This window comes from Doryrhamphus excisus, chromosome 7, assembly GCF_030265055.1.
Source record: "Doryrhamphus excisus isolate RoL2022-K1 chromosome 7, RoL_Dexc_1.0, whole genome shotgun sequence".
NCBI classification, from domain to species: domain Eukaryota; kingdom Metazoa; phylum Chordata; class Actinopteri; order Syngnathiformes; family Syngnathidae; genus Doryrhamphus; species Doryrhamphus excisus.
The window spans coordinates 10,701,492-10,727,672 of NC_080472.1; the positions used below are offsets into that span (position 1 = coordinate 10,701,492).

General features: G+C 41.5%; 2 protein-coding genes across 8 annotated transcripts in view; both read left to right on the forward strand.

The window, feature by feature from the left end:
* The first annotated feature begins 1,729 nt into the window (after window positions 1-1,729).
* vrk1 (VRK serine/threonine kinase 1) lies at window positions 1,730-12,403 on the forward strand. Of its 3 annotated transcripts, XM_058077201.1 has the most exons (14): window positions 1,731-1,894; window positions 2,446-2,520; window positions 3,203-3,362; window positions 3,604-3,659; window positions 4,018-4,087; window positions 5,236-5,323; window positions 5,993-6,101; window positions 7,924-8,016; window positions 8,238-8,370; window positions 8,575-8,695; window positions 8,781-8,839; window positions 10,083-10,243; window positions 11,896-11,983; window positions 12,051-12,403. In XM_058077201.1, exons 3-14 carry the CDS (start codon window positions 3,221-3,223, stop codon window positions 12,200-12,202), a joined length of 1,272 nt encoding a protein of 423 aa, XP_057933184.1. In that variant the 5' UTR covers window positions 1,731-1,894; window positions 2,446-2,520; window positions 3,203-3,220; the 3' UTR covers window positions 12,203-12,403. The 3 variants fall into 3 exon arrangements, with proteins under 3 accessions (XP_057933183.1, XP_057933186.1, XP_057933184.1); XM_058077200.1 differs by lacking the exon at window positions 2,446-2,520 and having other exon boundaries at window positions 1,730-1,894; XM_058077203.1 differs by lacking the exon at window positions 2,446-2,520 and having other exon boundaries at window positions 1,730-1,894; window positions 11,899-11,983.
* Window positions 12,404-13,055: 652 nt separating this feature from the next.
* Window positions 13,056-26,181, forward strand: part of apoba (apolipoprotein Ba) — a 30,622-nt gene continuing 17,496 nt past the window's right edge. The window contains exons 1-15 of one of the 5 annotated variants that reach the window (XM_058077193.1): window positions 13,058-13,389; window positions 14,500-14,535; window positions 16,872-16,984; window positions 17,065-17,210; window positions 20,810-20,957; window positions 21,057-21,209; window positions 22,520-22,644; window positions 22,713-22,789; window positions 22,872-23,328; window positions 24,228-24,372; window positions 24,436-24,582; window positions 24,654-24,865; window positions 25,204-25,411; window positions 25,493-25,615; window positions 25,805-26,005. In XM_058077193.1, coding sequence (XP_057933176.1) covers window positions 13,272-13,389; window positions 14,500-14,535; window positions 16,872-16,984; window positions 17,065-17,210; window positions 20,810-20,957; window positions 21,057-21,209; window positions 22,520-22,644; window positions 22,713-22,789; window positions 22,872-23,328; window positions 24,228-24,372; window positions 24,436-24,582; window positions 24,654-24,865; window positions 25,204-25,411; window positions 25,493-25,615; window positions 25,805-26,005 — 2,409 coding nt within the window. In that variant the 5' untranslated portion in view covers window positions 13,058-13,271. Of the gene's footprint in view, window positions 13,390-14,499; window positions 14,536-16,871; window positions 16,985-17,064; window positions 17,211-20,809; window positions 21,210-22,519; window positions 22,645-22,712; window positions 22,790-22,871; window positions 23,329-24,227; window positions 24,373-24,435; window positions 24,583-24,653; window positions 24,866-25,203; window positions 25,412-25,492; window positions 25,616-25,804; window positions 26,006-26,181 lie in introns of those variants that run through there. The other 4 variants (XM_058077194.1, XM_058077189.1, XM_058077190.1 and 1 more) reach the window with 4 other exon arrangements.

Here is a 26,181-nt window from a genome sequence, read left to right on the forward strand (position 1 = left end):
TTGTTTCTCATGGTCTGAGAGTCATTCAGGTGCTTTTTGGCAAATTCCAGACGGGCTGCCATGTTCCTTTTACTAAGGAGTGGCTTTCGTCTGGCCACTCTACCATACAGGCCTGATTGGTGGATTGCTGCAGAGATGGTTGTCCTTCTGGAAGGCTCTCCTGTCTCCACAGAGGAACGCTGGAGCTCTGACAGAGTGACCATCGGGGCCTTGGTCACCTCCCTGACTAAGGCCCTTCTTCCCCGATCGCTCAGTTTAGAAGGCCGGCCAGCTCTAGGAAGAGTCCTGGTGGTTCCAAACCTCTTCCATTTACGAATAATGGAGGCCACTGTGCTCATTGGGACCTTCAAAGCAGCAGACATTTTTCTGTATCCTTCCCCAGATTTGTGCCTCAAGACAATCCTGTCTCGCAGGTCTACAGACAGTTCTTTTGACTTCATGCTTGGTGTTTGTGCTCTGACATGCACAGTCAACTGTGGGACCTTATATAGACAGGTGTGTGCCTTTCCAAATCATGTCCAATCAACTGAATTTACTGCAGGTGGACTCCAATTAAGCTGTAGAAAGATCTCAAGGATGATCGGTGGAAAAAAGATGCACCAGAGCTCAATTTTGAGCTTCATGGCAAAGGCTGTGAATACTTATGTAAATGTGATTTCTTAGTTTTATATTTTTAATAAATTAAAAAAAACAAACTTTTTCACATTGTCATTATGGAGTATTTTGTGTAGAATTTTGAGGTAAGAGATTAATTTAATACAATTTGGAATGAGGCTGTAACATGACAAAATGTGGAAAAAGTGAAGCGCTGTGAATACTTTCCGGATGCACTATACATATACATATACATATACATATACATATACATATACATATACATATACATATACATATACCATTGTCGGCACTCACAATTTTTGTTGGTCCCATTATTTATATGATAGTTGGCATGCAGAAATAATAATGATAACAATCAAGTGTATGGGTGTGTGTGTTTACATAGCCATCAGAGGTCAACATTTTCGGATGGAAAGTTTTATTTTGGGAGGTAGCATTCCAAATTCTGATCCCCACTCTATGGAAACCCGTTTCTGCCACTGAGAAAAAAAAATATTCCAATCGTAAATCGAAATTACGATGTGAGAAAGTCGAAATTACGAGATAAAAAGTCGAAATTATGAGATACCAACTGCGCATGTGCAGCAGGTGCCGTCTTTTTCCACATTCGTCTTCGTCACATTTCGTCAAAAATGGCTAGACAGTTGCGAACGGCCACATCCCTTTTATTATTTCCATGCCTCAAAATTATTTCCAGTGTGCCTTTGCTTAGTAAATACTCCTTAGTAAATACCTCACCAGCAAATGAAGTATTTTCATCACTTGTAAAGCCACACTTAAGTACTCCTCAATGTACTCACAATCCATGTCTGAACAGGAGAGAATGGCTGCTGCTGTGACTTTTCTACAAAGCTATCTCGTTATTTACACTTTTTATCTCATTATTATGACTTTCTGTCTCATAATTTCGACTTTTTATCTCGTAATTTCGACTTTTTATCTCGTAAATTCGACTTTTTGTCTCGTTATTTCGACTTTCTATCTCATAATTTCGACTTTCTATCGCAGAATGTCTACTTTTTATCTCATAATATCGATTTACCATTGGGATAATCTATTTTTTTCAGTGGCGGAAACAGGCCTCCACAGCACTCCGTACCACCTGGTGGCGGAAAGGCGGAAATGCACCAAGAAGCTACAAATCAAATGAGGAGGAAGCCGAAGAAGAAGAAAAAGAAGAGGCCGCAGAAGAAGACGCCGACGTCAAGTCCTGTTAGACCAGGAGCGGGAAGTTTGCTAGTCCCGCCGCAGTCGAGGCAGCTCGGATCCGGTTACGGTATGTACTATGGATGGTGTAACCGTACACGTCGGTGACCTTTTTGGTGATTAATCTGGATTAATAATGACGTTGTCATTTAAATTATGACGCCATTCGGCATGAGGAGAGCGGCTAGTTTGACTGCTAACATACACAAGTCGTCACTTCAGTGTTAAAAAAGTTTCCAAAACAGTTCTGTTGGCCTTTTACTGCTGTTTGCTGTTGAGGACGTAGCGGTATAATGATGTAAAATCATGATAATAAGAAACAACACAGTTGCTAATACAAATTCAGATTTTGACTTCATTTTAACGTTTCCTTGTCATGTAGTTTGGAGCAACGGGAAGCGATGCCGTTGGGACGTTTGTGGGGTGTTGGAAAATCCATTAACCGTAGAGGATGCCTCACAACGTGCACTTCCCGAACTTGAATTTTACTGATGGGTCGTTCGCGAACGAAACGGCTCGGAGAATCTCTGTGGTTGACTCCCAGATCTGCATGCAGTGTTTTTTTTTAAAATCGGCATTAGCTTGGATTTCATGGCTTTAAATGTGTTATATGTGTTATAGGTTGGTCGGTGGTTTTGGTCCTTTGCTTCATTTGTAATGAAGTCCGCCACCCGCTGACCATAAACTACTGAACGGGTGATTACTTGCACTCACAGCATGATGAACCACACTGTTAAACAGTCATTTGTTGTATATAATACAAATAAATACATAGGGTTACAACTGTGTTATAAGGTAACATTTATAACTGCCCAATTACTGTATTTCTGGATACGCCTGAATCAAACCCTTGAACATATATAACAGTTAAAGGTAAAATCCAAGTGTTCATATACTGTGTACATGGGCCAGTTCGCTAGTTACGGCCAACAAAAAGCATCGCTGCATTATCATGGAGTACTGTGCCGCCACCGCCATGCATGCAACATCAGCCCAACACCCGTTCCACACAAACATGAGTATTTTCAAACGGCATTTATTGTCTGTCATGCGTATTCTGGCCGATGACAAGCTTGAAAAAGCTACCACAGCTGACTTGATCAAGCAGTAAAACATGTGATTACATGTTTATCGTGTTTATTACATATTCATCTATTGCTTTCGTCTGTCTTCCTCTTCTCTTCCACTTACGTATATGGTGTTATGAATTATAAAGTCCAGTAATGACAGTACTCCTTATTGCTGTGGAATACTCCATACAAATGGATGACCACTAAGTTCCACCGTCCAGTTTAGCTGGTGCCCAGACAGAATATCATAACATGATGTAACATGATGTAACACGCCATGAATAGTACTTCTACCTTCCACTTTGCAGGCGTCCCTTAAAGCTCCGATGGCAGGAAAAGGCAGAGCTCCAGCCAAGAGGAAGTTGGCAAATGAGTTACCGCCAGGGGAAGTACTCACAGATACCAGAAAGAAGCTGTGGAAGCTTGGGGCTCCGATTGGCCAGGGAGGATTTGGCGTCTTATACCTGGGTAAAGTAGACTCGGAGATCACACTTGATTCTGCTTGTACTTGCGGGCAAAATGCCACCACTGTTAAGACTAATTTAGAAATAGTATGATGATTATTTCTTTGGCCTGAAATGGTTTGACATACAAATAAAATTTGAAAATGTCTCCAAAAAATTTTTTTTTCCCAGATCCAAATTTCCTAATGATTCCCTGACCGTTGCCGTATAAACTACTGATATGATTTTTTCCCCGCTCTCTGTAGCTGATGAGGATTCTCCAAAAGCTGTTGGCGATGATGCTCGCTTTGTCATCAAAGTGGTAAGACTCTTGTACATTAAGCCTGTTATAAAGCGGACATCAACTGAACGCTCCTGTCATATAGAGGATCTTTGACCAGCATATTAACATATTGCTTATACTTTAATTCGTTATTTATGAGTAGGTAAAAGCTTATTTATGTATTTATTTACACTATCACAGCCTTGCACTGACTGTCCAAAGTCCAAATAATAGTTAATGATGGGAGTAGTTGATCCTGATGGTCCTGTCCTATACCAACATGGACCTATACCTCCCCACTTTCACATCTTGGACACCACGATCAGGGCCTCGCTTGGTTAAGGCACCAACCCTTAAAACAAACTTAATCCGTACTTTTTTTCCCCCTTCTCCGTAGGAGCCATTTGACAGTGGACCACTCTTCTGTGAGCTCCGATTCTACATAAGAGCAGCTAAACCTGAACCAAGTGAGCCATCACAAACATCGGGTTTTGGTTGTACGTGCTGTACACCGGCGTGGATGTTTATTAACGGGACACGTTGATGTAGAATAAACATAAGCACAAAGACTAGCAAGCCACAAATATGGAAACAACATACTCGCTCTAGACTTTTTTAACGTGAGAAGGTGTAAATCAGGGGTCTCAAACTCAATTTACTTGGGGGGGCCACTGGAGCTAGGGTCTGGGCGAGGCTGGGCCGCATCAGGTTTTCCAAAAAAACCCCAACAAAAAACGCATTTATTAAAAACAGAAAAATGAATAAACTTTGCTTTTGTTCCGATTTTCTACAATAAAAGCTCTGATAAAACATTCCACTGTTCTCAAATGTCGTAATTTTTATTTTACTACACAAAATAAGATGAAAAATAAATAAACAAATCAAGAATAAAGAAAATCAATCAATCAGTAATAAATAAATATAATAATAAAACACCAAATAATAAAAACTTAAGAAACCACATATAGTTGGTTGGTAGACAAATGTTTTTTTTCAGATTAAAATGAACAAAGCATTATTAGAGCCCTGTAGACATGACAAAACACGACTATAGTCACATTTATACTTTTTATTTACAACATATTGCGCAACTGCAGGGTCTTGAGACACATGCTAACTCGCAAACTAGAGAGCTAGCGACTTAAACGGTAGCCTTCAAGTTATTTCCTTTAAACTTGAATAGCCAAAAACTTACCACTTCCACACGGATAGGGAGGATAACTATTAACAGTTATTTAACCTTTAACATGAACATTAATCAAACGTAATAATTTTTTCTGGGTACATGATACCATACAGCATCCATATCAAACTTGCGCGGGCCGCACTGACATTAAACTTTCATATCAAGGCGGGGGCCTCAAACTAGTGTTTTGCGGGCCACATTTGGCCCGCGGGCCGCATGTTTGAGACCCCTGGTGTAAATGCTACACGGTGGCGCCTGCTGGGGCGATGGCGTATGCAGTGTGGTGAAGTTAAGCTGCGTTTACCCGGTGGATGTCTCCATCATGCTTTTTGGAGCTCATCTATTTTGCACTTTGGTGTTTTCACATGAGATTGCTGGAACAAGGCATACTTTTATCCGAGTGCTGACATTTTTCTGTTGTCTTTGCAGTTAAGAGCTGGATGAAGGGCCGTCGTTTGAAGTATTTAGGAGTTCCCAGATACTGGGGCTCAGGTCATCACGACAGAGGAGGCAAAAGGTATAAGACCTAGAATTGGACCAACAGTCAAATCTTACATACACGGGCTGTAGATCTAGTTTGCTTTATTTCAAACATGTATGCAAGGTTACATTGGGGTCCACCTTGTATTTACACTTCCATGATCGAACACGTCAGCGAAGGAGCGCTTATTTACCTAATTACGACTCTGTTCAATACGCACCATCCATTAAAAGCCAGGGACACCAGGCCCCCGTGCGGGACACCAGGCCCCCGTGCGAAACCCCAGGATGAAGCCCAAGCTCCCAAACCCCCGTATGCACACATCCAACTCCCTATGCCGCAGCACCCCCCCACACATCCAAGTTTCATGTACAAGGCACCTTTCATGCTCAGGCTGCATGAGTGCTGTCGGCACTGGGGCGCTTCGGTTAACTGAAAGGAACGTGAATGCCAACATGACATAATGAAGCGGCACATCATCTCCTCCCTTTGGAAACTGGGCCGCAGTCTGACACACCTCCAAGACGACTTGGGGTGCAGGTGATTGACAGGCCGAGCATGTCGACAGACTAGAACCTTACTGAGCGTCTGCTGTCACATAATCAAATATATGCAGCAATGTGAGGGGTGTAATCACCTTTGTGAACACGCTTTAACATGTGAAGTGCTCAAACACATGCACTAATGCCCACGCTTCTTTTCAAGGTACAGGTTCATGGTGATTGACAGGCTCGGGACCGATCTTCAGCGGAAGTTGGAGGAAAATGGAAAGCGGTTCCCGAGAAAACTGACTCTGCAAATTGGTCTCCGACTGGTGGGTTGCTTTTAAATGTCATTTTTCTACTGAGCTCCGCTTGCATCACTTTTGTCCTTAACCCTTAGATGCATAATTGGGTCTAAAATGACCCGGTCCGGTTGTTTTCTTGAAATATTTTTGTCATGAAAAATTGTTATTATTTCATATTCCAGGTATTCCTCAAAAAACATGTTTTTGATATCATGCCGTTCACATTTTTAACATATCTTTTATACATTTTAAGAAATTTTAGTTTTTGTGTTACCACCCCAACCTTCCATAAGTGGGTCAAAAATGACCCGGTCAGGTTGTTTTCTTGAAATATCTTTGTAATGAAATTTTTTTATCATTTCATATTCCAGGTATTCCTCAAAAAACATATTTTTGATATCACGCCGTTCACATTTTTAACTTCCCTTTATGCAACACACAATGGATCCTCACATTTTCTATTGTTGTACAGGGTCATTTTCTTTTTCAAAGATGTAAAAAAGTGAAAAATGAAGATGTTTCTAACATGAAATCATTCTTGTGTGGTCCTAAATATAATACTAAATATCATACAAGTGATTATTCCTCACCAAAATGGCAAAATGGGCATAAAAAGGCATCGATTCTAGTGTGGGTGATTTTTGACCCACTTATGGAAGAGTGTAGGGTCCAGTCACTCGTGCATCGAAGGGTTAATGACATTGAATGTACCAGTGTTTTTGCTTTTGCCAGTTAAACTACTGTGACTAGCGCCCATGTGTTATACACAGGATATGGAATTTGAATTGATCCAAAATGCAATCCTGATAGTTATGACGTATTGGGAAAAGTAAACAGAAGGAAATGGACAGTTCATAATCAAATGGTCCAGTTGAAAATTTGCATGAACGTACATTTTGGTCTGTAGGGTCCTTGACAGATTCTAAGTAGAACTTCAACATGGCAAAAAGAAGAAATGGCAGCCAGATGAAAAAGAATTTGGCCTTAGGATTCCCCCCTCCCTCAAACATCTCCACTTAGCCAGTTGCCATTTGACGCTCCTGCACAACTTGAAGCCGTGTGGAAAACATCTCAGGTGGGATCTCCTCCATGCCAATAACATTGGAAGCCGTAAAAGTTGGATTTATTTCTTATCAAACCATAAAACCTTCTTCCACATTTCCACGTTTGGTGCTCAGCTGGCGACATTTTTGGGTCTCATGGTAATGGTAATTACCATTACCATAATAATGTTTAAAAAACACAATTAGTCGGTTGTAAGCTGATTTTTTATGCAGTATGTACAAAAATATTCCATTTATAAAGAAGGAATCCTGCTTTACGCAAAGGTTTGGAAGCAATAAAGGAGGGTTTACTTCATTTGGTAATGGTAATGGTAATGGTTTTATTTCATTTGAACATGCATCAGATTCCAATTGAGTGCATCCCATAATCAGTTCCCAGTTCCACATATCCAAAAGGAGTAGGAAGAAGCAAAGCTTATTAAATCCTACCCCTCCATCTGGTACTTTTACAATCACTAACTGTTACATTTGTTCACTTCCTGCTATCCATAATACAGTTAAATAATAATAAAGTAAATAAATACAGTTTAAGTTTTTTTTTTTTATTTTGTAATTTTTGTTATTTTCTTTTGTAATTTTCTGTCCCAAAAATGTTCAAAGACGGAAAACGTTTTGTGAATACCTGAGAGAAAATGACACAAAGTGTACATTTGAGCAGGTTTAGGCTTTTACCGGCCGTGATCTTAACTTTTAATCTTCTGATAAAGAACCTCGGCCGTCAACGCGAAGCCTTTTGGAAATTGTTCTCGCCAAACAGTGATGATTGTTTTGTTTTGTTTGTGCAGCTGGACATCCTTGAATACATCCATACTAATGAGTACGTGCATGCAGACATCAAGGCATCCAACCTGATGTTGGGCTTCAGTGATCCCAACCAGGTCAGTACCGGTGGCAGCCGTTGGATCAGTGGGCGGTGACTCCCGCGGTGCAGAAGTGGAGAGGTTAGGGGCGGAGCTAGATTGTCATTCCGAAGTCTTGAAAATGCTTTTTTTTGCCATATTCTGCCACAGTACGCTCTAGCCTGTGACTAACAGGGATGTGTGGCCTTCTCATTTTCACGGTTTGTGTGCCTTTCTGAATCGATGCGTCTGAATTGTAGGTTTATCTGGCAGATTATGGGCTAGCGTATCGGTACGCACCGGAAGGCTCTCATAAAGACTACAAGGAGGATCCTAAGAAGTGTCATGATGGCACTATCGAGTTCACAAGCATCGATGCCCACAAAGGAGTAGGTAGGTACTATCACAATTAGAGTTGCCTCCAGAGAGTCCATACAGTGGCGATATACTAATAATAAAAAAAGGTTATCGTAAAAATGAACTACAAAAGCTTCCTGAACCTTTTGGTTGGTCCCTTTGTGTTCCATGAACTCCTGAAATCGACTCATCTTGAACGATGAAATATGTCTGTATATATATGTCATCGTGTACCTCCAGCTGCTTCAAGGCGGGGTGACCTGGAGATCCTTTGCTACTGCATGGTTCAGTGGCTGTGTGGTTCCCTTCCCTGGGAAGACAAGCTTCAGGACCCACTCTACGTCAGAGACTATAAAATCCGGTACGTCAGTTGCCAACGTACACGCTGATAATGAACGTCTGCTGCCTTCCAACTTCAATAATGCTACTTTTGGTCTCACGTCCAGGAGTCAAAAAAGCATCTCTGACTTCATGGCCCAATGTTTCCCATCTCAAGACAGACCAGGTAAGACATGAATTGGGGCAAAATGATCAATTGAGGTCGGTTGCTTCACAACAGAAGTTATCTAATGGCACTTGGATTGCACACGCAGCAGCAGATTTAGGACCTCGCTCCTTATAGATGTAAAAGTAAGCAACACAAAAATGACTTGCCCATGGGGAATCCTTAAGGTGAGAACTACTTGCTCGATCTTGCCCCATGTAAAATGAAAAGACTACCATAATGATATTGTTTCATTTACTACATACTACCTTACACATGGTAGTCGTAGTAAGCAGTGATATTTATAAGTTGTGCACCACAATGAAACATTATTGAATAGACACATTTGTGTACTAGTAAAGTGTTTTGAATCCAGAAAAAAATGCTCAACGGTCAAACAATAATTTGTGAAGCAAAGGTGATAAAAATCCACAGAGAAATGGAAGCGCTAGATTTTGTAGCTTGTGCAAAATCAGCACTTGGTATTGGATCTAATCGGTGGTGTTTCATTGTGACCACTTCAAATTGTCACAGCAATGTGATTCACTCACCTGTGCCATCATTTGATTTGCTGCCGCTAATAAAATACTTGTTTAGGAGGCACTGGTTCATCACTTTTTGCTCTTTTCCTTCACAAGTTGTTGAAGAATTAGACCATGTTGGCAGGGACGCCATGATAGATGTTTTCACAGTCAAACCATCGCTGATTGGTTGATCGCGGACTGTGGACTGCGGACCGCGGTCTAAATAAACGATTCTGATTGGTCCATTTCAAGATTTGCAAGGATTGGTTTGCAAATTACCACCGGAATTACATACATGCCAAAGTGCACTTGCCCGACGGGAATATCACTGATTGGGTTTACTTGCCCCAATTTGGTTTTTAACTTGCCCCCGGGCCATCGGTACATCGTTATTGTCCAGCCCTGATCACATTCTCACAGAGGCAGGGGATGGAAGTAAAAGAAGTAACCTCCAGCCTCAATCTAGGCTCAGTTTAGTTAGTGCTTTCAAACCAAGAATGTCTCCTCAAAGGTCCAGTGCAGCGATTTGTCAGGTTTTCAGAACCTTGTGTCAGAGCTGCAGATGCGAAGGAAGTCGTGTGTGCAGCTTGACAGGCAATGCCGCACGGAACAGAAGGACATATAGCTGTCACAGTTTGACCGACTCCTCATTTGTGATATTGGCTACATTCACGTGTGGCCTTTCCACGGACATGCTGAGGTTGTTTCACTCGCATCCAAAGCAGTCCTTTCTGTTCTAGACGAGCTACAGAGGTTCATGGAGGAAGTGAAATCTCTAGGTTACCAGGAAACGCCTCGATACGATAAGCTGCGCTCCATTCTCGAGGCTGGACTGACGAGTATCCAAGCGAGAGATGACGGCACGCTGGACTTCACCGCTGGAGTGCCGTCATCAGCAAAGGTGAGGGCACGGAGAAACATTAAAGATGCATTTACACTGCAAGCTCCTGCGTGTGCCAACTTATTAATAAACAACTTCATACGCGCCACCATCAGGCTTTGACAACATGGAAGCAAACAATAATAAATACATATGTGATAAAAATACTGCAATATATGGATACATGGCAGTGTTTTGGATCTAATGTGTAGAAAGTGATGTACATTACCTCTGCTCTTGCTTTCTCTGTACACAATTTATATAAATTATTAATTAAAACGAACAATGTAAAATATATTATATAAAATAGTGGAGAGAAATTCTGGCATTTGAGCAATATTTACTGTAATTTCTGGTGTATATTAAACTTTTGACCCGGCCGTTTATACTGCAATGCGGCTAAATTCTAATCTCATGATGTCATCTCGTTTACTTCAAAACTCCTACTAATCACTTAAATACTGTGCTGCTCGCGCGTCAATCACAAGCTATCGGTGCGCTCACAACAAGCCCGTCAACCCACTGCAAATCTCAGGAGGTCATAACTCAACGTAACAGTCTGACTCACAGCGTCATCTTACCAAGAACACTAAACTCATCAGGCAGCAACTTAACTCCTAAAAGGTATACCTAAGAAATATACAAACATGTTTAAAATGGAAAAAAAATGTTTTTTTTTTTAAGTTTTCCCATAATGCATTGCTTCTAAGCAAAGCATCAGTTGGTGGCTGCGGAGCTGCAGTGATGTCAGCCTCCCTCTAGTGGACAGAGACATCCATCCATTTTTTACGCTTCTTGTCCTCCAGTAAAATATTTTGCTAAAACGCATTGCATCATGGGAAAGTTGGGAAGTTTTTTTTTTTTTTTTCCTGTCAAAGAGCTGGTCTCAAATCGTGCATGGCTGTGTTCAAAACCGCATACTTACTACTACATACTTCCATGCCTGTACTATCCATACTGCATACCCAATCCTTCAGACTGTATGGCTGGCTGTTTAGATCCGAAGTGTGCCATTTATTTGTCCAAATACCTTTTCTCGTACAAAAAAACAATAGTGATAAATCATTGCTTTTATTTTGAAAACAAGAAGGGAACCAACTCGCAATATATCCCGCTTGACCGCTGTTTGGACTGATCTTGTCCCGTTGACGGAATTTGACCAGTCATAATGCCTTACCGGCGAAGAGTCTTGTCGGTTATGAGTCGAAGATCAGCCCGCCGTCTTCCGTACGTTGTGGTCAGATGTTAGATTTCTTTTTTTAACCTTCTTAATAAATGGTAATGGTAATGGTTTAATTACATTTGAACATGCATCAGATTCCAATTGAGTGCATCCCATAATCAGTTCCCAGTTCCACATGTCCAAAAGGAGTAGGAAGAAGCAAAGCTTATTAAATCCTACCCCTCCATCTGGTACTTTTACAATCACTAACTGTTACATTTGTTCACTTCCTGCTTTCCAGAATACAGTTTCCAACACAGCCTAAAACATGCCTCAATATGCCATTTTATGACGTGGGATTATGTAGCTTATATTCCGTTGCGGTTGTGGCTTATACGGTTATTATACTATGATCCACTACTGTAGTTGCTGGTCCAATTCTAAGGGACTCGATGAGACTCCAAGGGTTTTACTACTGTCAGTGTCTTCTAATGTCCTCCTCTCCTTCTAGAAGGCGACAAAGAGAAAGAAAGTTGCAGGGAAGACTGAAGAACCTGACGACGGTCCAAGCAAAAAGAAAAAAGTCCTTCAAAATAAAGGTACAGTGTACGTCTTCTGTTTTTAGCGGTGAATCAACCTCCCATTTGTTTTTGTTTTGTTGTGCAGAAGGGGGTGCTGTCAAGACTCCTAAAAGGTCCCAAAGATCCAGAAAGGTTCCAAGCACTGAATTAGAGGACGACTCCGAAACCAGACCGCCGGAGAACACGGCGAGCCCTCCCAAAAAACGTAGAGGCAGACCTAAGAAAGCGTCCTCGTAATGTCCCACGTTTCCTTGAAGCCGCCGTGTACGCACTCCATCACCAGCCCGTCGTTGTCTTACTCATGCAGACATGCTACCGCTTGATTTTATTTGGCGTGGGTGAATTTACAGAATTTACATTAAAATAGCTTTCATTGATATTAGCGTTCTTAGGCACTGGGTGTCTGTAATTGGAAGGAATAAAGAAATCCTGCTTTGATGGCGCTTGTCTTAATTATTCTATTGACGGGATATTGAGAACTTTGAGAAGTCTGTGTATGACGGGCAGAATTATTTATTTGGGATATAGGAATTGGGTAAAATGAGGAACTGGAGTAAGGCAGCGATGGCAGGTTTAGTGCAAAAGTTAATACTTCACAATAAGGTACACAGAATCACAGTACTTAATGAGGAAGGAACGTAGCTGACCCTAACCGCTCATCACTACTCCCTCAGTAACTACTCTAAATGTACCTGCCTTCGTTTCTCAGTAGCTACTCATGAATTCTTCATGACTGCCCCATTGCCCGCTAGCTGGTAGTGGAAGTGCACCCACACCTTTGGAGTCTGCCACAGGGGGTCTAGAAGCTGGGTTATAGTAAAAATAATAATACATTTTATTTGTATAGGGCTTTTCAAAATACTCAGACGGAAATTGGAGAGGTTATTGGGATCGAGACCAGACTTTTTGAGTGTGGGGGGTGATTGCCACCACAATCACCCCCACTTGTGGTTAGCACACAATAAGACCAGCATCTTCACATAAAGTTTTTGACATGAAGTCCCCATCAGCAGTGTAGCGCATCAGTGCTGATTTACTGATATGGTCCCTAAGGTCATAAAGTTCAATCATCTCAGCCAGGCGTGCAACCAATTAACCCGCCGACCTGGAATCCAATCAATACCATCATTTGCACCTATCCCTGTATTTCCTCCCACAGAACCCATTTAGAAGATTTTTGGTGTGATTATGTCCTTGCTGCCGTCGCGCAAGAGAAAGGTCGGTTTTTGCTAAGCTAAGTTACGCTGCTAATCAAAGTTGGACTTTGTACACCTCTCCCAGCCTACACACACACACACACACACACATGCTGTTTTCATCATTTTCAAACATCAAGTGGGAGTCCAGAGGAAGGATTATTTCACCCGCCATGGCTTACAACAAGCTGCATTTGGTGATGCTGCTGAGCACGTACACCTTTGCACGTGAGTACAAGATTGGCACCAGCAGCGGGAACGTGTGTGAAGTGTGTATTTTGTACATTTCTATGGCAAGGTAAACATTTGGTCCGTCCCAAAAGTCCTCTTTGCTTGAAGTATATATTTAAAAACATTTCATTGTAATCCAATGTATGCGTGTTATATGTGAATTAAGTGGCTAGACCAGGGGTCTCAAACATGTGGCCCGCGGGCCAAATGTGGCCCGCAGGACACTAGTTTGAGGCCCCCGCCTTGATATGAAAGTTTAATGTTAGTGCGGCCCGCGCAAGTTTGATATGGATGCTGTATGGTATCATGTGCCCAGAAAAAATGATTACGTTTGATTCATGTTCATGTTAAAGGTTAAATAACTGTTAATAGTTATCCTCCCTATCCGTGTGGAAGTGGTAAGTTTTTGGCTATTTAAGTTGAAAGGAAATAACTTGAAGGCTACCGTTTAGGTCGCTAGCTCTCTAGTTTGCGAGTTAGCATGTGTCTCAAGACCCTGCAGTTGCGCAATATGTTGTAAATAAAAAGAGTATAAATGTGACTATAGTCGTGTTTTGTCATGTCTACAGGGCTCTAATAATGCTTTGTTCATTTTAATCTGAAAAAAATCATTTGTCTACCCACCACCTATATGTGGTTTCTTAACTTTTTATTATTTGCCCTTTTATTATTATTATATTTATTTATTTATTACTGATTGATTTTCTTTATTCTTGATTTATTTATTTTTCATCTTATTTTGTGTAGAAAAATAAAAAGTAAGATATTTGAGAACAGTGGAATGTTTTATCAGAGCTTTTCTTGTAGAAAATCGGAACCAAAGCAAAGTTTATTCATTTTTCTGTTTTTAATAAATGCATTTTTTTTTTTTTTTTTTTTGGAAAACCTGATGCGGCCCAGTCTCACCCAGACCTGAGCTCCAGTGGCCCCCAGATAAATTGAGTTTGAGACCCCTGGTCTAGACATTAGAGATGTAAATGAAATACTTGGTGAAAGTACATCACCTCAACACCAGGATTTCTTTTAAGTAGCAGTAATTTTTAATTGAGATCACCGGCGTGTAAAGTCACATCCACGGTTGTAACGCCATGTTGTTTTCCTCCGCAGAGCAAGTCATCCATGACGACACATCAACCTGTCTATGTAAGTTGACCTCAACCCATCTGCTCCCCAAATGCCATGCCAACTTCCATAGATCAGAATCAGAAATGGTTTATATCCAGGTATGATCAAACACATACTAGGAATTTGTTTTGGTGAAGGAGGTGCAGACACATCTATTAAAAAATACAAATTATGAATGAAAATACAAAATATACAGAATAAACAGTATAAATATACATACACAGTCTGTTTTTTGTTTGTTATTCCGTAAGTGCAGTCTGATTATTTTTCCCAAGAATCCAGACTGAGCGTTAATGTAACGTATATAGCGATGTAGTGATCATATCATATCGTGATCTGCTGGAAGAAGCCGATGTTGACGTTTCTTCATCGTGTACATTTATAGCCAACAGTTGGGACTGAAATCGAGGCGGTTTCTACCAAACGGGGAAACCAGCAGCAGCAGATGACCTTTGTGCTGTTTAGTTTGACAACAGATGTTGTCCAAAGGTCAGCTGCTCATCATGACCACCGCGTTGCTAACACGGACCCTCATCAAACTGGAGATAAATGTCAATCAAGTCATTCTCGCTTGCAATGATGACGCATCACATCTAAAGCAGTAAAAGTACTGCGGTACGGGTACCGTGTGTACAGTATTAAACCTTAAAAGACATGTGAAAGGTTAAAACACAAAGCTGAAATTATGGTTTTTATTTTATTTATTCTGCGAGTTTGTCAGTTTCATGTTCTCGCCGACAATCCTTACATGTACTTCTCTACAAGAGAAGTACATTTGAAACACTTCAAATGTACCCATTATGTCATTGGATGCTCATATCACCTCCTACTTCGGTTTGTGACAAAAAATAAAAAAAATTAAAATTTTAAAATTTAAAAAATACATTAAAAAAATTAATTAAAAAAAGTTTGGAAAGCAGGAAGTGAACAAATGTAACAGTTAGTGATTGTAAAAGTACCAGATGGAGGGGTCGGATTTAATAAGTTTTGCTTCTTCCTACTCCTTTTGGACATGTGGAACTGGGAACTGATTATGGGATGCACTCAATTGGAATCTGATGCATGTTCAAATGAAATTAAACCATTACCATTACCATTACAATTACAATTACAATTACCATTACCAAATGAAGTAAACCCCCCTTTATTGCTTCCAGACCTTTGTGTAAAGCAGGATTCCTTCTTTATAAATGGGATATTTTTGTAGGTACTGCATAAAAAATCAGCTTACAACCGACTAATTGTGTTTTTTAAACATTACTATGGTAATGGTAATGGTTTAATTTCATTTGAACATGCATCAGATTCCAATTGAGTGCATCCCATAATCAGTTCCCAGTTCCACATGTCCAAAAGGAGTAGGAAGAAGCAAAGCTTATTAAATCCTACCCCTCCATCTGGTACTTTTACAATCGGTAACTGTTACATTTGTTCACTTCCTGCTTTCCTAATTTAATTTAATTTAATTTAATTTAATTTATTTTATTTTATTTTATTTTATTTTATTTTATTTTATTTTATTTTATTTTATTTTATTTTATTTTATTTTATTTTATTTTTTGTCCCATAGCGAAGTACTCGGTGATATGAGCATCCAATGCCATAATGGGTACCATAGTAAGTGTCAATATAGTGATATATATAGCACATCATGACTGGTTCAAGACTCTTCATCCTTGTATTTAGCAAACATCAACTGCTTGTATTGTTTCTTGAATTGGCTCATCGTTGTGCATTGTTTGATTTCCTTACTCAATCCATTCCATAGTTTGATTCCACATACTGAAATGCTATGGCTAGCATAACGTAGTCCTAGCATAGAAGTGTTTCAAATGTACTTCTTCCCTGAGATCATATTTCTCCTCTCTTGTAGAGAAGTATTGGATGACATTTTTAGCTAATTGCTTATTTTTAGCCTTATGCATTATTTTAGCTGTTTGAACATGAACTATATCAGCAAGTTGAAGTATTTGTGATTTTACAAATAAGGAGTTAGTATGTTCTCTGTAGGCGGCATTATGAATTATCCTTACTGACCTTTTTTGCAGTACATTTAGCCAGTGAAGATTGCTTTTATAGTTATTAGCCCATATTTCCACACAATAAGTAAGATATGGTAGAACCAGAGAACAATAAAGAGTGTGGAGTGATTTCTGATTGAGAACAAATTTTGCTTTGTTCAATACTGAAATATTTCATATTGCATGTGACGTGCTGATGAGCCGTAGACTAGCATCGGTTCTATGTCATACCAAAGAAATGTATGCACTCTTTTCGTCTGTACAGTCTATATGTCTATAAGTATTGTTTATAAGTTGTTGTTGACCTAATGAAGTGATAATATGTCGCCGCAGTGGCATCCAGATTTAAAGCTCATAAGAAATACGTGTACCAGTACACCGCCGAGAGCAGGAACGGCGTGGTGGGCGCTGCCAACCTGCGGAATGGCCCCACGGTGACTTGTAAGGTACGTAAGTGGCGATGCTGCAGTGCTCCTCTTTGTGGTGTCTTAGTATTTGGACTCTTTCTCCGTGCTGTACATTTCAGGTCCAGATCGAAGTCCCTCAGACGTGTAGATACGTCATGCACACAACGGAGTGTACACTCGGGGAGGTGTCGGTCATGGACCCTCAGGGACAGCCCGTGCACAAGCAGGCGCCCGGCTCTGCGGCTTTCCAGGCAGCTATGGCCGAGTGAGTCAAAGAAAACCGGGGGGGTCATATGCACACAAAAGTCTTCATGCCGTAACAGATCTGGGGGTCGTTTGGCCCCCCTTGCCATCCTATGCTTGCACTCAGCATTCGTGTTAGTACCGGTTTACTTGTTTCAACACCCGTTTCCAGTGTTTGCGTTAGAATCATCTTAGGACTTGGCTTGTTGCATGTAGGCCTGCCACCATAACTGGGGAACAATATTTTTTCAACTTTCTGTTGCATTGGATTTTTTAACTGATTCTGAATGATTTTTAGGTGCTGATTTCAAATCTGAAATTAGTTTTTCTCCATAAGCTCTAGTTTTCATGCAATTTGAGATAGTCTAAATATATGAACTTACGTAACCCAAATCTATGCATTTTGAGATTATATACATAGATTCCATTCCTGTTCCAGTTTTCAAAGGTTTGCCTTCATTAAACGATAAAGACATTGGACATGATACGAACGAGGAAGACAGTTGTGACAATGAATTGCCAGAAACTGAGTGGGAACAATCCGAGGAATGTTCTTCAGAGACTGAATCTCCCCCAGTCCCCAAGCCTCTTCACCAAACTGAACTGAATGACTTAGTTCGGGATTTAGGTCTTTCAAAGAAAGCAGCTGAGCTTTTGGCATCAAGATTACAAGGCAAAAATGTGTCATATTACAGAAAGCACGACCAGCTTTTTGTGACCTTCTTTTCTGAAGACAGACAGTTTGTTTACTGCCATGATATCCCAGGTCTTCTCAAAGAACTGGGTGTTCCTCACTATGATCCAACTGAATGGCGGCTCTTTATAGACAGTTCTAAACGCAGTCTCAAGTGTGTTCTTTTGCATAATGGCAATGTTTACGGGGCAGTGCCTGTAGGTCATTCAGTTCATCTGCGGGAAGACTATGATGACATCAGAATGGTCATGGAATTCTTAAAATATCGTGAGCACAACTGGATCATTTGTGTAGACTTGAAAATGGTAAACTTCCTTCTTGGTCAACAGAAAGGTTTCACCAAGTTTCCATGTTTCCTCTGCATGTGGGACAGTCGAGCACGAGACAGACACTGGGTCCAGAAGGACTGGCCTGTTCGTGAAACCCTTGAAGCAGGCATGCCAAATATCACACATGACCCAATTGTTGACAGAGATAGGATCATCTTTCCTCCTCTGCACATCAAACTAGGTTTGATGAAACAATTTGTCAAGGCACTGGATACCGAAGGTGAATGTTTCCAACACATAATCAGGGTTGTCGTTCGAGAAGATCAAAGCAGGTGTGTTTGATGGCCCACAGATTCGAACCCTCATTCGTGATGATCAGTTTGTTGCCAAGATGACCGCCTTGGAGAGGGCAGCATGGTTATCCTTTGTGGCAGTCGCTTAGAACTTCCTTGGAAACAACAAGGCAGAGAACTACAATGAACTTGTGAACAGAATGCTCCTCGCTTTTCGTGCTCTCAGGTGCAACATGAGCATCAAGCTTCATTTCTTGAACAGCCACCTTGACCAGTTCCCTGAAAACCTGGGGGCTGTGAGTGACGAACAAGGAGAGCGGTTCCACCAAGACCTAAAGATCATGGAAGAACGCTACCAAGGTCGCTGGGACAAAAGTATGATGGCCGACTACTGCTGGAGTATTAAACGAGATTGCCCAGATGAAGTGTTAAAGTTACAAACGCAAATTCCTGCCTGACTAAAATACTGTACTGACAGAAAGTGATAAGCGTTATTAGCTGTGATTGACTCTTATCTGAAGAACGTTGTAAATTATGCTTATCTCACGTTGTGATAAAGACTGTTTTCTGAGAAACGCTTCCAGAAAAACATATGGCACTTCTAACAATGGTGTACTTTAATCTAAAATCACATTTTAATGTTCTGTTTCTTTTGCCTTGTTAAATATACTGATTTGTGGCTGATATTGCAATATCCTATAATAATGCTCGATTTTTTTCTATTTTTAATAAAAATTAAAGATTGCATAAAATCTGTAGCTTGCAGAAAAAACTAACTTCAGATTTGAACTCAGCACACTTAAATTGACTAAAAACAAGTCTTACTTTAAATGCAACATTTTGAGTGTTCCCCAGTGTAATCAATAAATTAATTCGTCACACCTTCAATCAGGGGTCTCAAACTCAATTTACCTGAGGGCCACTGGAGCTAGGGTCTGGGTGAGACTGGGCCGCATCAGGTTTTCAAAAAAAAAAAAAAAAAAAAAAAAAAAAAAAAACGCATTTATTAAAAACAGAAAAATAAAAAAAACTTCGCTTTGGTTCCAATTTTCTACAATAAAATCTCTGATAAAACATTCCACTGTTCTCAAATATTTTAATTTTAATTTTTCTACACAAAATAAGATGAAAAATAAATAAACAAATCAAGAATAAAGAAAATCAACCAATCAGTAATAAATAAATAAATATAATAATAATAATAATAAAAGGGCAAATAATAAAAACTTAAGAAGGCACATATAGTTGGTGGGTAGTCAAATGATTTTTTTCAGATTAAAATGAACAAGGCATTATTAGAGCCCTGTAGACATGACAAAACACGACTATAGTCACATTTATACTTATATTTTTATTTACAACATATTGCGCAACTGCAGGGTCTTGAGACACATGCTAACTCGCAAACTAGAGAGCTAGCGACCTAAACGGTAGCCTTCAAGTTATTTCCTTTCAACTTAAATAGCCAAAAACTTACCACTTCCACACGGATAGGGAGGATAACTATTAACAGTTATTTAACCTTTAACATGAACATGAATCAAATATAATAATTTTTTCTGGGTACATGATACCATACAGCATCCATATCAAACTTGCGCGGGCCGCACTAACATTAAACTTTCATATCAAGGCGGGGGCCTCAAACTAGTGTCCTGGGGGCCACATTTGGCCCGCGGGCCGCGTGTTTGAGACCCCGGCCTTAAATGTACACTAACTGGATAATTTTGCCGGCTTCGAGATATTGATTTTCCTCTTCTATTTCTACCAAACAGGCTGGATGACAAAAGGATTCACGTGGGCGTGTTGGTTCTATAGCTGAGTCATCCAGTCGCTTTGTCCCAGTGGGGAAAAAGACAATGAAAAAATAAAAAAAAATAAAAAACAGTTTCCGTTGCCGAAGTATAACAACACCTCGTGTTTTGTTGGATCCAAAACCCCATGAATTATTGACGTGTAAAGTATTTAGAAAATATCGTTTTCTTTGTTGGCTGCACGGCCACACAACACGAGACCTGAGTTTGATTCCACCCTCGGGAATCTCTGTGTGTTCTCCCCGTGCATGCGTGGGTTTTCTAAGGGTACTCCGGTTTCCTCCCACATTCCAAAAACATGCTAGGTTAATTAGCCACTCCAAATTGTCCATAGGTATGAATGTGAGTGTGAATGGTTGTTTGTCTATATGTGCCCTGTGATTGGCTGGCCACCAGTCCAGGGTGTACCCCTCCTCTCGCCCAAAGACAGCTGGGATAGGCTCCAGCACCCCTTGTGAGGATAAGCGGTAGAAAATCTCATCTCATTCCAACCCAATGTCTGTATCGTGTATCATCCGGTGAATAATATGACCCGATATTTACCAAACCAGGAACCCTCTGAAGTTCTCAGCGGAACAGATCAGCAGTGTTCAGCTGTATCCCGAGCCAAAAGAACCCGTGAACATCCTCAACGTAAAGAGAGGAATCATCTCTGCTCTCGTGGTTCCGGCCACGTCTGAAGACAAGAGCAGCGTCCTGGTTTGTTCCGTCTCGCAAGACACTTTTATTCTCTTAAAATGCCAAACTTCTGGTTTTTATTCTCTTCGATACGTATCCATATTTTTATTCTTCTGTCAGAGTACAGTGCATGGTCGGTGTTTTACCAACTTGAGAGTCAACACAAAGAAGAACACTGTGGTCGAGGTGGCCCTTTCAAGAGATCTATCACAGTGTGATCGGTTCTACAGCAGAGAACTGACACACAGTCCACTTGCGATGCTTCAAAAGCTGGTAAGACTCTACATTGCATTGACCCTCGGTGCAAATGAGTGCGAGATCTTGGTCCAGGATTATTAGAACCAGTTGGAGCCGGTCTCTGTCACACAAACCTGACATTCACTCTCCAAGCACACACGCTTAAGTTTCACTTTCCAAGCGCTACGAAGCCTCGGTGTGCTGTCATTCTGGGCTCTTCGGCCATCTTCCTTGTACAGAGTACAGCCATGTTGTCAAATATTGCGACTATTTTTTCAATTTATACAATTTTTAACACAAACCTGACATTCACTCTCCAAGCACACAAGCTTAAGTTTCACTCTCCAAGCGCTACGTAGCGTGGCCTCTGTGTGCTGTCATTCTGGGCTCTTCGGCCATCTTCCTTGTACGGAGTACAGCAGTGTTGTCAAATATTGCGACTATTTTTTCAATTTATAGAATTTGTCACACAAACCTGACATTCACTCTCCAAGCACACACGCTTAAGTTTCACTTTCCAAGCGCTACGTAGCGTAGCCTCTGTGTGCTGTCATTCTGGGCTCTTCGGCCATCTTCCTTGTACAGAGTACAGCCATGTTGTCAAATATTGCAACTATTTTTTCAATTTATACAATTTGTCACACAAACCTGACATTCGCTCTTCAAGCACACAAGCTTAAGTTTCACTTTCCAAGCGCTACGAAGCCTCTGTGTGCTGTCATTCTGGGCTCTTCGGCCATCTTCCTTGTACGGAGTACAGCCGTGTTGTCAAATATTGCGACTATTTTTTCAATTTATACAATTTGTCACACAAACCTGACATTCACTCTCCAAGCACACACGCTTAAGTTTCACTTTTCAAGCGCTACATAGCATAGCCTCTGTGTGCTGTCATTCTGGGCTCTTCGGCCATCTTCCTTGTACGGAGTACAGCCATGTTGTCAAATATTGCTACTATTTTTTTCAATTTATACAATTTGAAAAATTGCTATATTCTGTGATTGTTTACATGTACAAATGCAGTACAGTGAAAAAAAATTAACTACAAAAGCTATTGCTGAAGCGAGGGTTTATTAAATATCAAATACACTTTGTGTGCACGGTGTATCATTATGCATTAAGACAGTATGACAAAACATAGAAATTAGAAAAATAAATAAGGAATAAATAGAATAGAAGAATAAATAATAATAAATAACAAAGGGTCTACATTGTAGATGACGATTGGTTGCCTTGGTTACATGGTCTTGTTTGAGGGAGATGATGGCTCAAGGAAAGACATTTTTTGTCCGTGCTTTATTTAATTTGTGTTCCCAACGTAAAAGCGCACCCTGAATGCTTTCCAGCACATCCTCTTCTCCAAGCTGATCATGAGCCACCAAGACTGCAACTACCAGTTTGATCGAAAAGGAACGCACATCACAGCTGCCCTGTGCCAAGAAAAGCACACATATCTACCCTTCTCCCTTGGGTGAGCCATCCCGGGAATATTTCACGTGAAAACGATTACCCACGTTAATTCGTGGATCCGCTTTGCAGGGACGGTGGAATGTCATCTGTGGTAACTCAGCAGCTTAGCTTCCAGACGTCCGGCAGAACCAACAGCAGGATATTTGGTAGATCTAAATGTCAAGTTTGACATGGAGTTGATGTTTTTATGGGAAAATCATGCAACGCTGTTCCATTGTGTTGGTGCAGATGTTGACCACAGCCACAAGAAGCCGCTCTCCTTGGACGATGCTGAAGAGAAGTCTCCACTCCAGAGAAAGGATGCCGCTCTGAGCACCATGAGGGACCTCCAAGTTCTGTCGCTCTTAAACCAGGGGCAAAAGAGACCGAGCCTTTTCCATAAACTGGTGTCCACTCTAAGAACCTTAAGGAACGACACTCTCAGTCACACGGTCACGGAGATGCTACGTTCTTCAAAGTGGCTGACCTGGCAAGCCCTGCTTCAGTGCGGGACCTCGGAGTGCACCAGCGCCATGTTCCAGGCCATCCGTACCCTGCGCGGGGTGCCACTTGCAGTCGATGCCCTGGTCTACGGACTAAGTCTCCAAGCGGACCCCGATGCATCACGAGTCCGAGATATGCTGAGTATGGCTCAGTTCAGACAGAGCAAAGCCATCATGTATGCTCTTGGCAACACCGTCAGGAAGTAAGAACGACTATCTTCCTAGCAGTGGGGGGGATTTGGAGGTAGCAGAGATGAGGATGCTGAGGTTCTCATTGGGAGTGACCAGGATGGATAGGATCAGGAAAGAGTACATCAGAGGGACATTACATGTTAGAGGCCTTGGAGATAAAGTCAGTTATCGGCCAGACTGAGATGGTTGGGACATGTCCAGAGGATACATAGTGAATACATTGGTAGAAGGATGCCCCCCCCCCCCGACAAAGAATAACGTTGCTGGGTGCTTGGCATATTTAGCAACAGTGAAACACATCATTCTGTTAGCTTTGGCATGTAGCACTAGTGCTAAATGGTTTATTGGACAAGTGAGGTGTCACTACACCAGAAAATTAGTTCTTCGGTGTTATCTCACAATACCAATGTTGCAGTAGCTTGGTTAAAATCCAGGTCACATTATGTAAATGGAACATGGAGGGTTTTTTGGAGGGTTTTTTTTAGAGGCCTTTATAGTCTAAATAGGTGGGTCCCATTATGTGCTATGTTAGCATGCTAGCTGTCGTCCATCTTTTTGATAGCATCTGTTCAGCATCTTTCCTAGCTCGCTGTGGCGGAAGTCAAACCACTCCTTCAACTGGACGCAGGGCGTTTAGTAATGTAGAATAAATTATATTGTCTTTTATGTGTTCTAAAGATACCAAAAGGGATAAAAAGAGACAGCTGACTGACTTTAAAAACACTCCATCAACGTTTTATGGTTTTACAAACATGCTGTAATCATGTAGCGACAGCTAACACAACCAATCCAGGTTGGAATGATAGACCCAGATCTCCGTCTCCTGCTCTTGTGGAGGAAATGTGAAACCAAAATCATATGAAAACTGCAGCATCTGAAAAAGGTTTGACTCTATTTCTACCACCCACAGGTTCCATAACGGGGAAATAACGCCAGAGGTCGCCGCCGTGTCTGAGTTCTTGACGACGCTCTTAAATGACTGTTCAGGAGGAAGAAAAAATGATTCCGAAGATTTCCCGACCGACGCTGAGGAGACATCCTTCCTGGTACTGAGGGTAAGGATTGTCCATGTAGTATTTTTGGTGAGAATGATGTGTTACTGATTGTTCAACCGCCAGGTTGTTGGCATCATGGGTCGGGCGATGCAGACTGCCAGCCCCACCCTCATGGCCTCCATCATGAAGTGTGCCAAAAGAGAAGACATCTCGTTATCAAACCAGAAATCAGCCGTGCAGGCCTTCAGGAACATGGACATGAACGATGAAGTAGATGATTCCAAGAGGTACGGAACCGCGGTGGTGTCAATATTTTCACGTTATCATTTGCTGACCGGCAGATCAAAGACTTCCTCAAGGAAGTGTTTGAGCGGCGCCGGGACCCTGTGGAGAAACGCGTGGCGGCCTACCTGATCCTGATGAAAAAACCAGACCGGGAATTCATCAGAGACATTGTGACCAATTTAGACAGCATGAAGGACGGACAACTCAGGAGCTTTGTGGTCTCTCACCTGAAAAACATCCAAAACTCCAGGGATCCACAAATGCACCGGTAAGTGCCGCCATTTTTCGACTTTTTTTTTAACCTTTGAACCCTGCAGCCGATTTATGACCAGTCTTATACAACGAGCTGGTCAACACGTTGGAAATGCCAGGAGCTCAGAAGACCCTGAGGTCTTCCAAAGAGCTCTAAACCCCATCAGAGAGCAACTTAACAATCTAAAGGACTGTACAAAGGTTAGCTAAGAAATATACAAGTCACAACAGTTCTCAGCTCAGCCATGGCGAGCACCTCCTTCTGGAGTCCCTCTGGTCTCCTTCGGCCTGATAACATCATTTTATGAATCCATTTGGTGACCTACAACCTTTTCTTCATTGTACTCACCCAAGACACAGGCACTACCTTGCTCTCGCCCTGAAAGATCAGCTTTCAGCCGCTAATGAGGCCATTACCGGGACGTCCCGTAACTACCAGATGGACTCCCCTTTGGGATCGGTGCGAGGCAACATCATCTGGGATGCCTCGGATACTTTACCCAGAGAGGTGATCTTGGAGACCACTCTGAGGGTGTTGGACTCCAACTATGACGTATTTGAGGTATTCATTTTTGGAGTACATTTGATGCATATAAAATGTTCCAAATATTATAATATAATACTCAAATCTTCTTTTTTTGAGTTTGGCTTGGAGGGAACGGGATTTGATGCAACAGCTCTTTTTGGAGACAAAGGCTTCTTCCCGGATTCCATCTCCAAAATCACGGGTCGGGTTGCCCCCGACGGAGACAAAGGAAAAAGACAGGTGACATGCTCAGAAGTATTTGATCCCCTGCTGCGTCCTCACAAAGTTATGACCGCTCCAGAATGTTTTGGGGACCACACAGTAGTTTACAATAAAGCTCCTCAAAACGTCTGGACACTTCCGGCCTTTGCATGGAGCTAAACTTCAAATACGAAACATCCGTGTTCCTCACTGTCCAAACATCTCCAGGTGCCGCAGCCACTTATTCGTGACATCACAAAGAGAATCCAGAAGGTCATCAACGATGTGTTTTCTTCACCGACCCCTGAAGCCACCGCCTATGTCAGGCTTCTGGGAAACGAGATGTACGTGAAGACCAGCCAAATGAAAAGGATGGCAGAGACTCTACTGGTGAACTTCCAGGCTTTCTTCCGACATCTACCTCCTCAGGTCAGATTCATTTCTTGTCAGTTTTTAGATGTTCAGGACATACAGAACATCTTCTCACTTGGAACCAATAGATGTAGCATACGAAGGTTAAGTAATAATAGACTATAAAGGGGGAGGGCCTGGTAGTTTCATGGACAGTCTGGTCTGATCCCGAAGGATCCGGTCCTCTCCCTGAG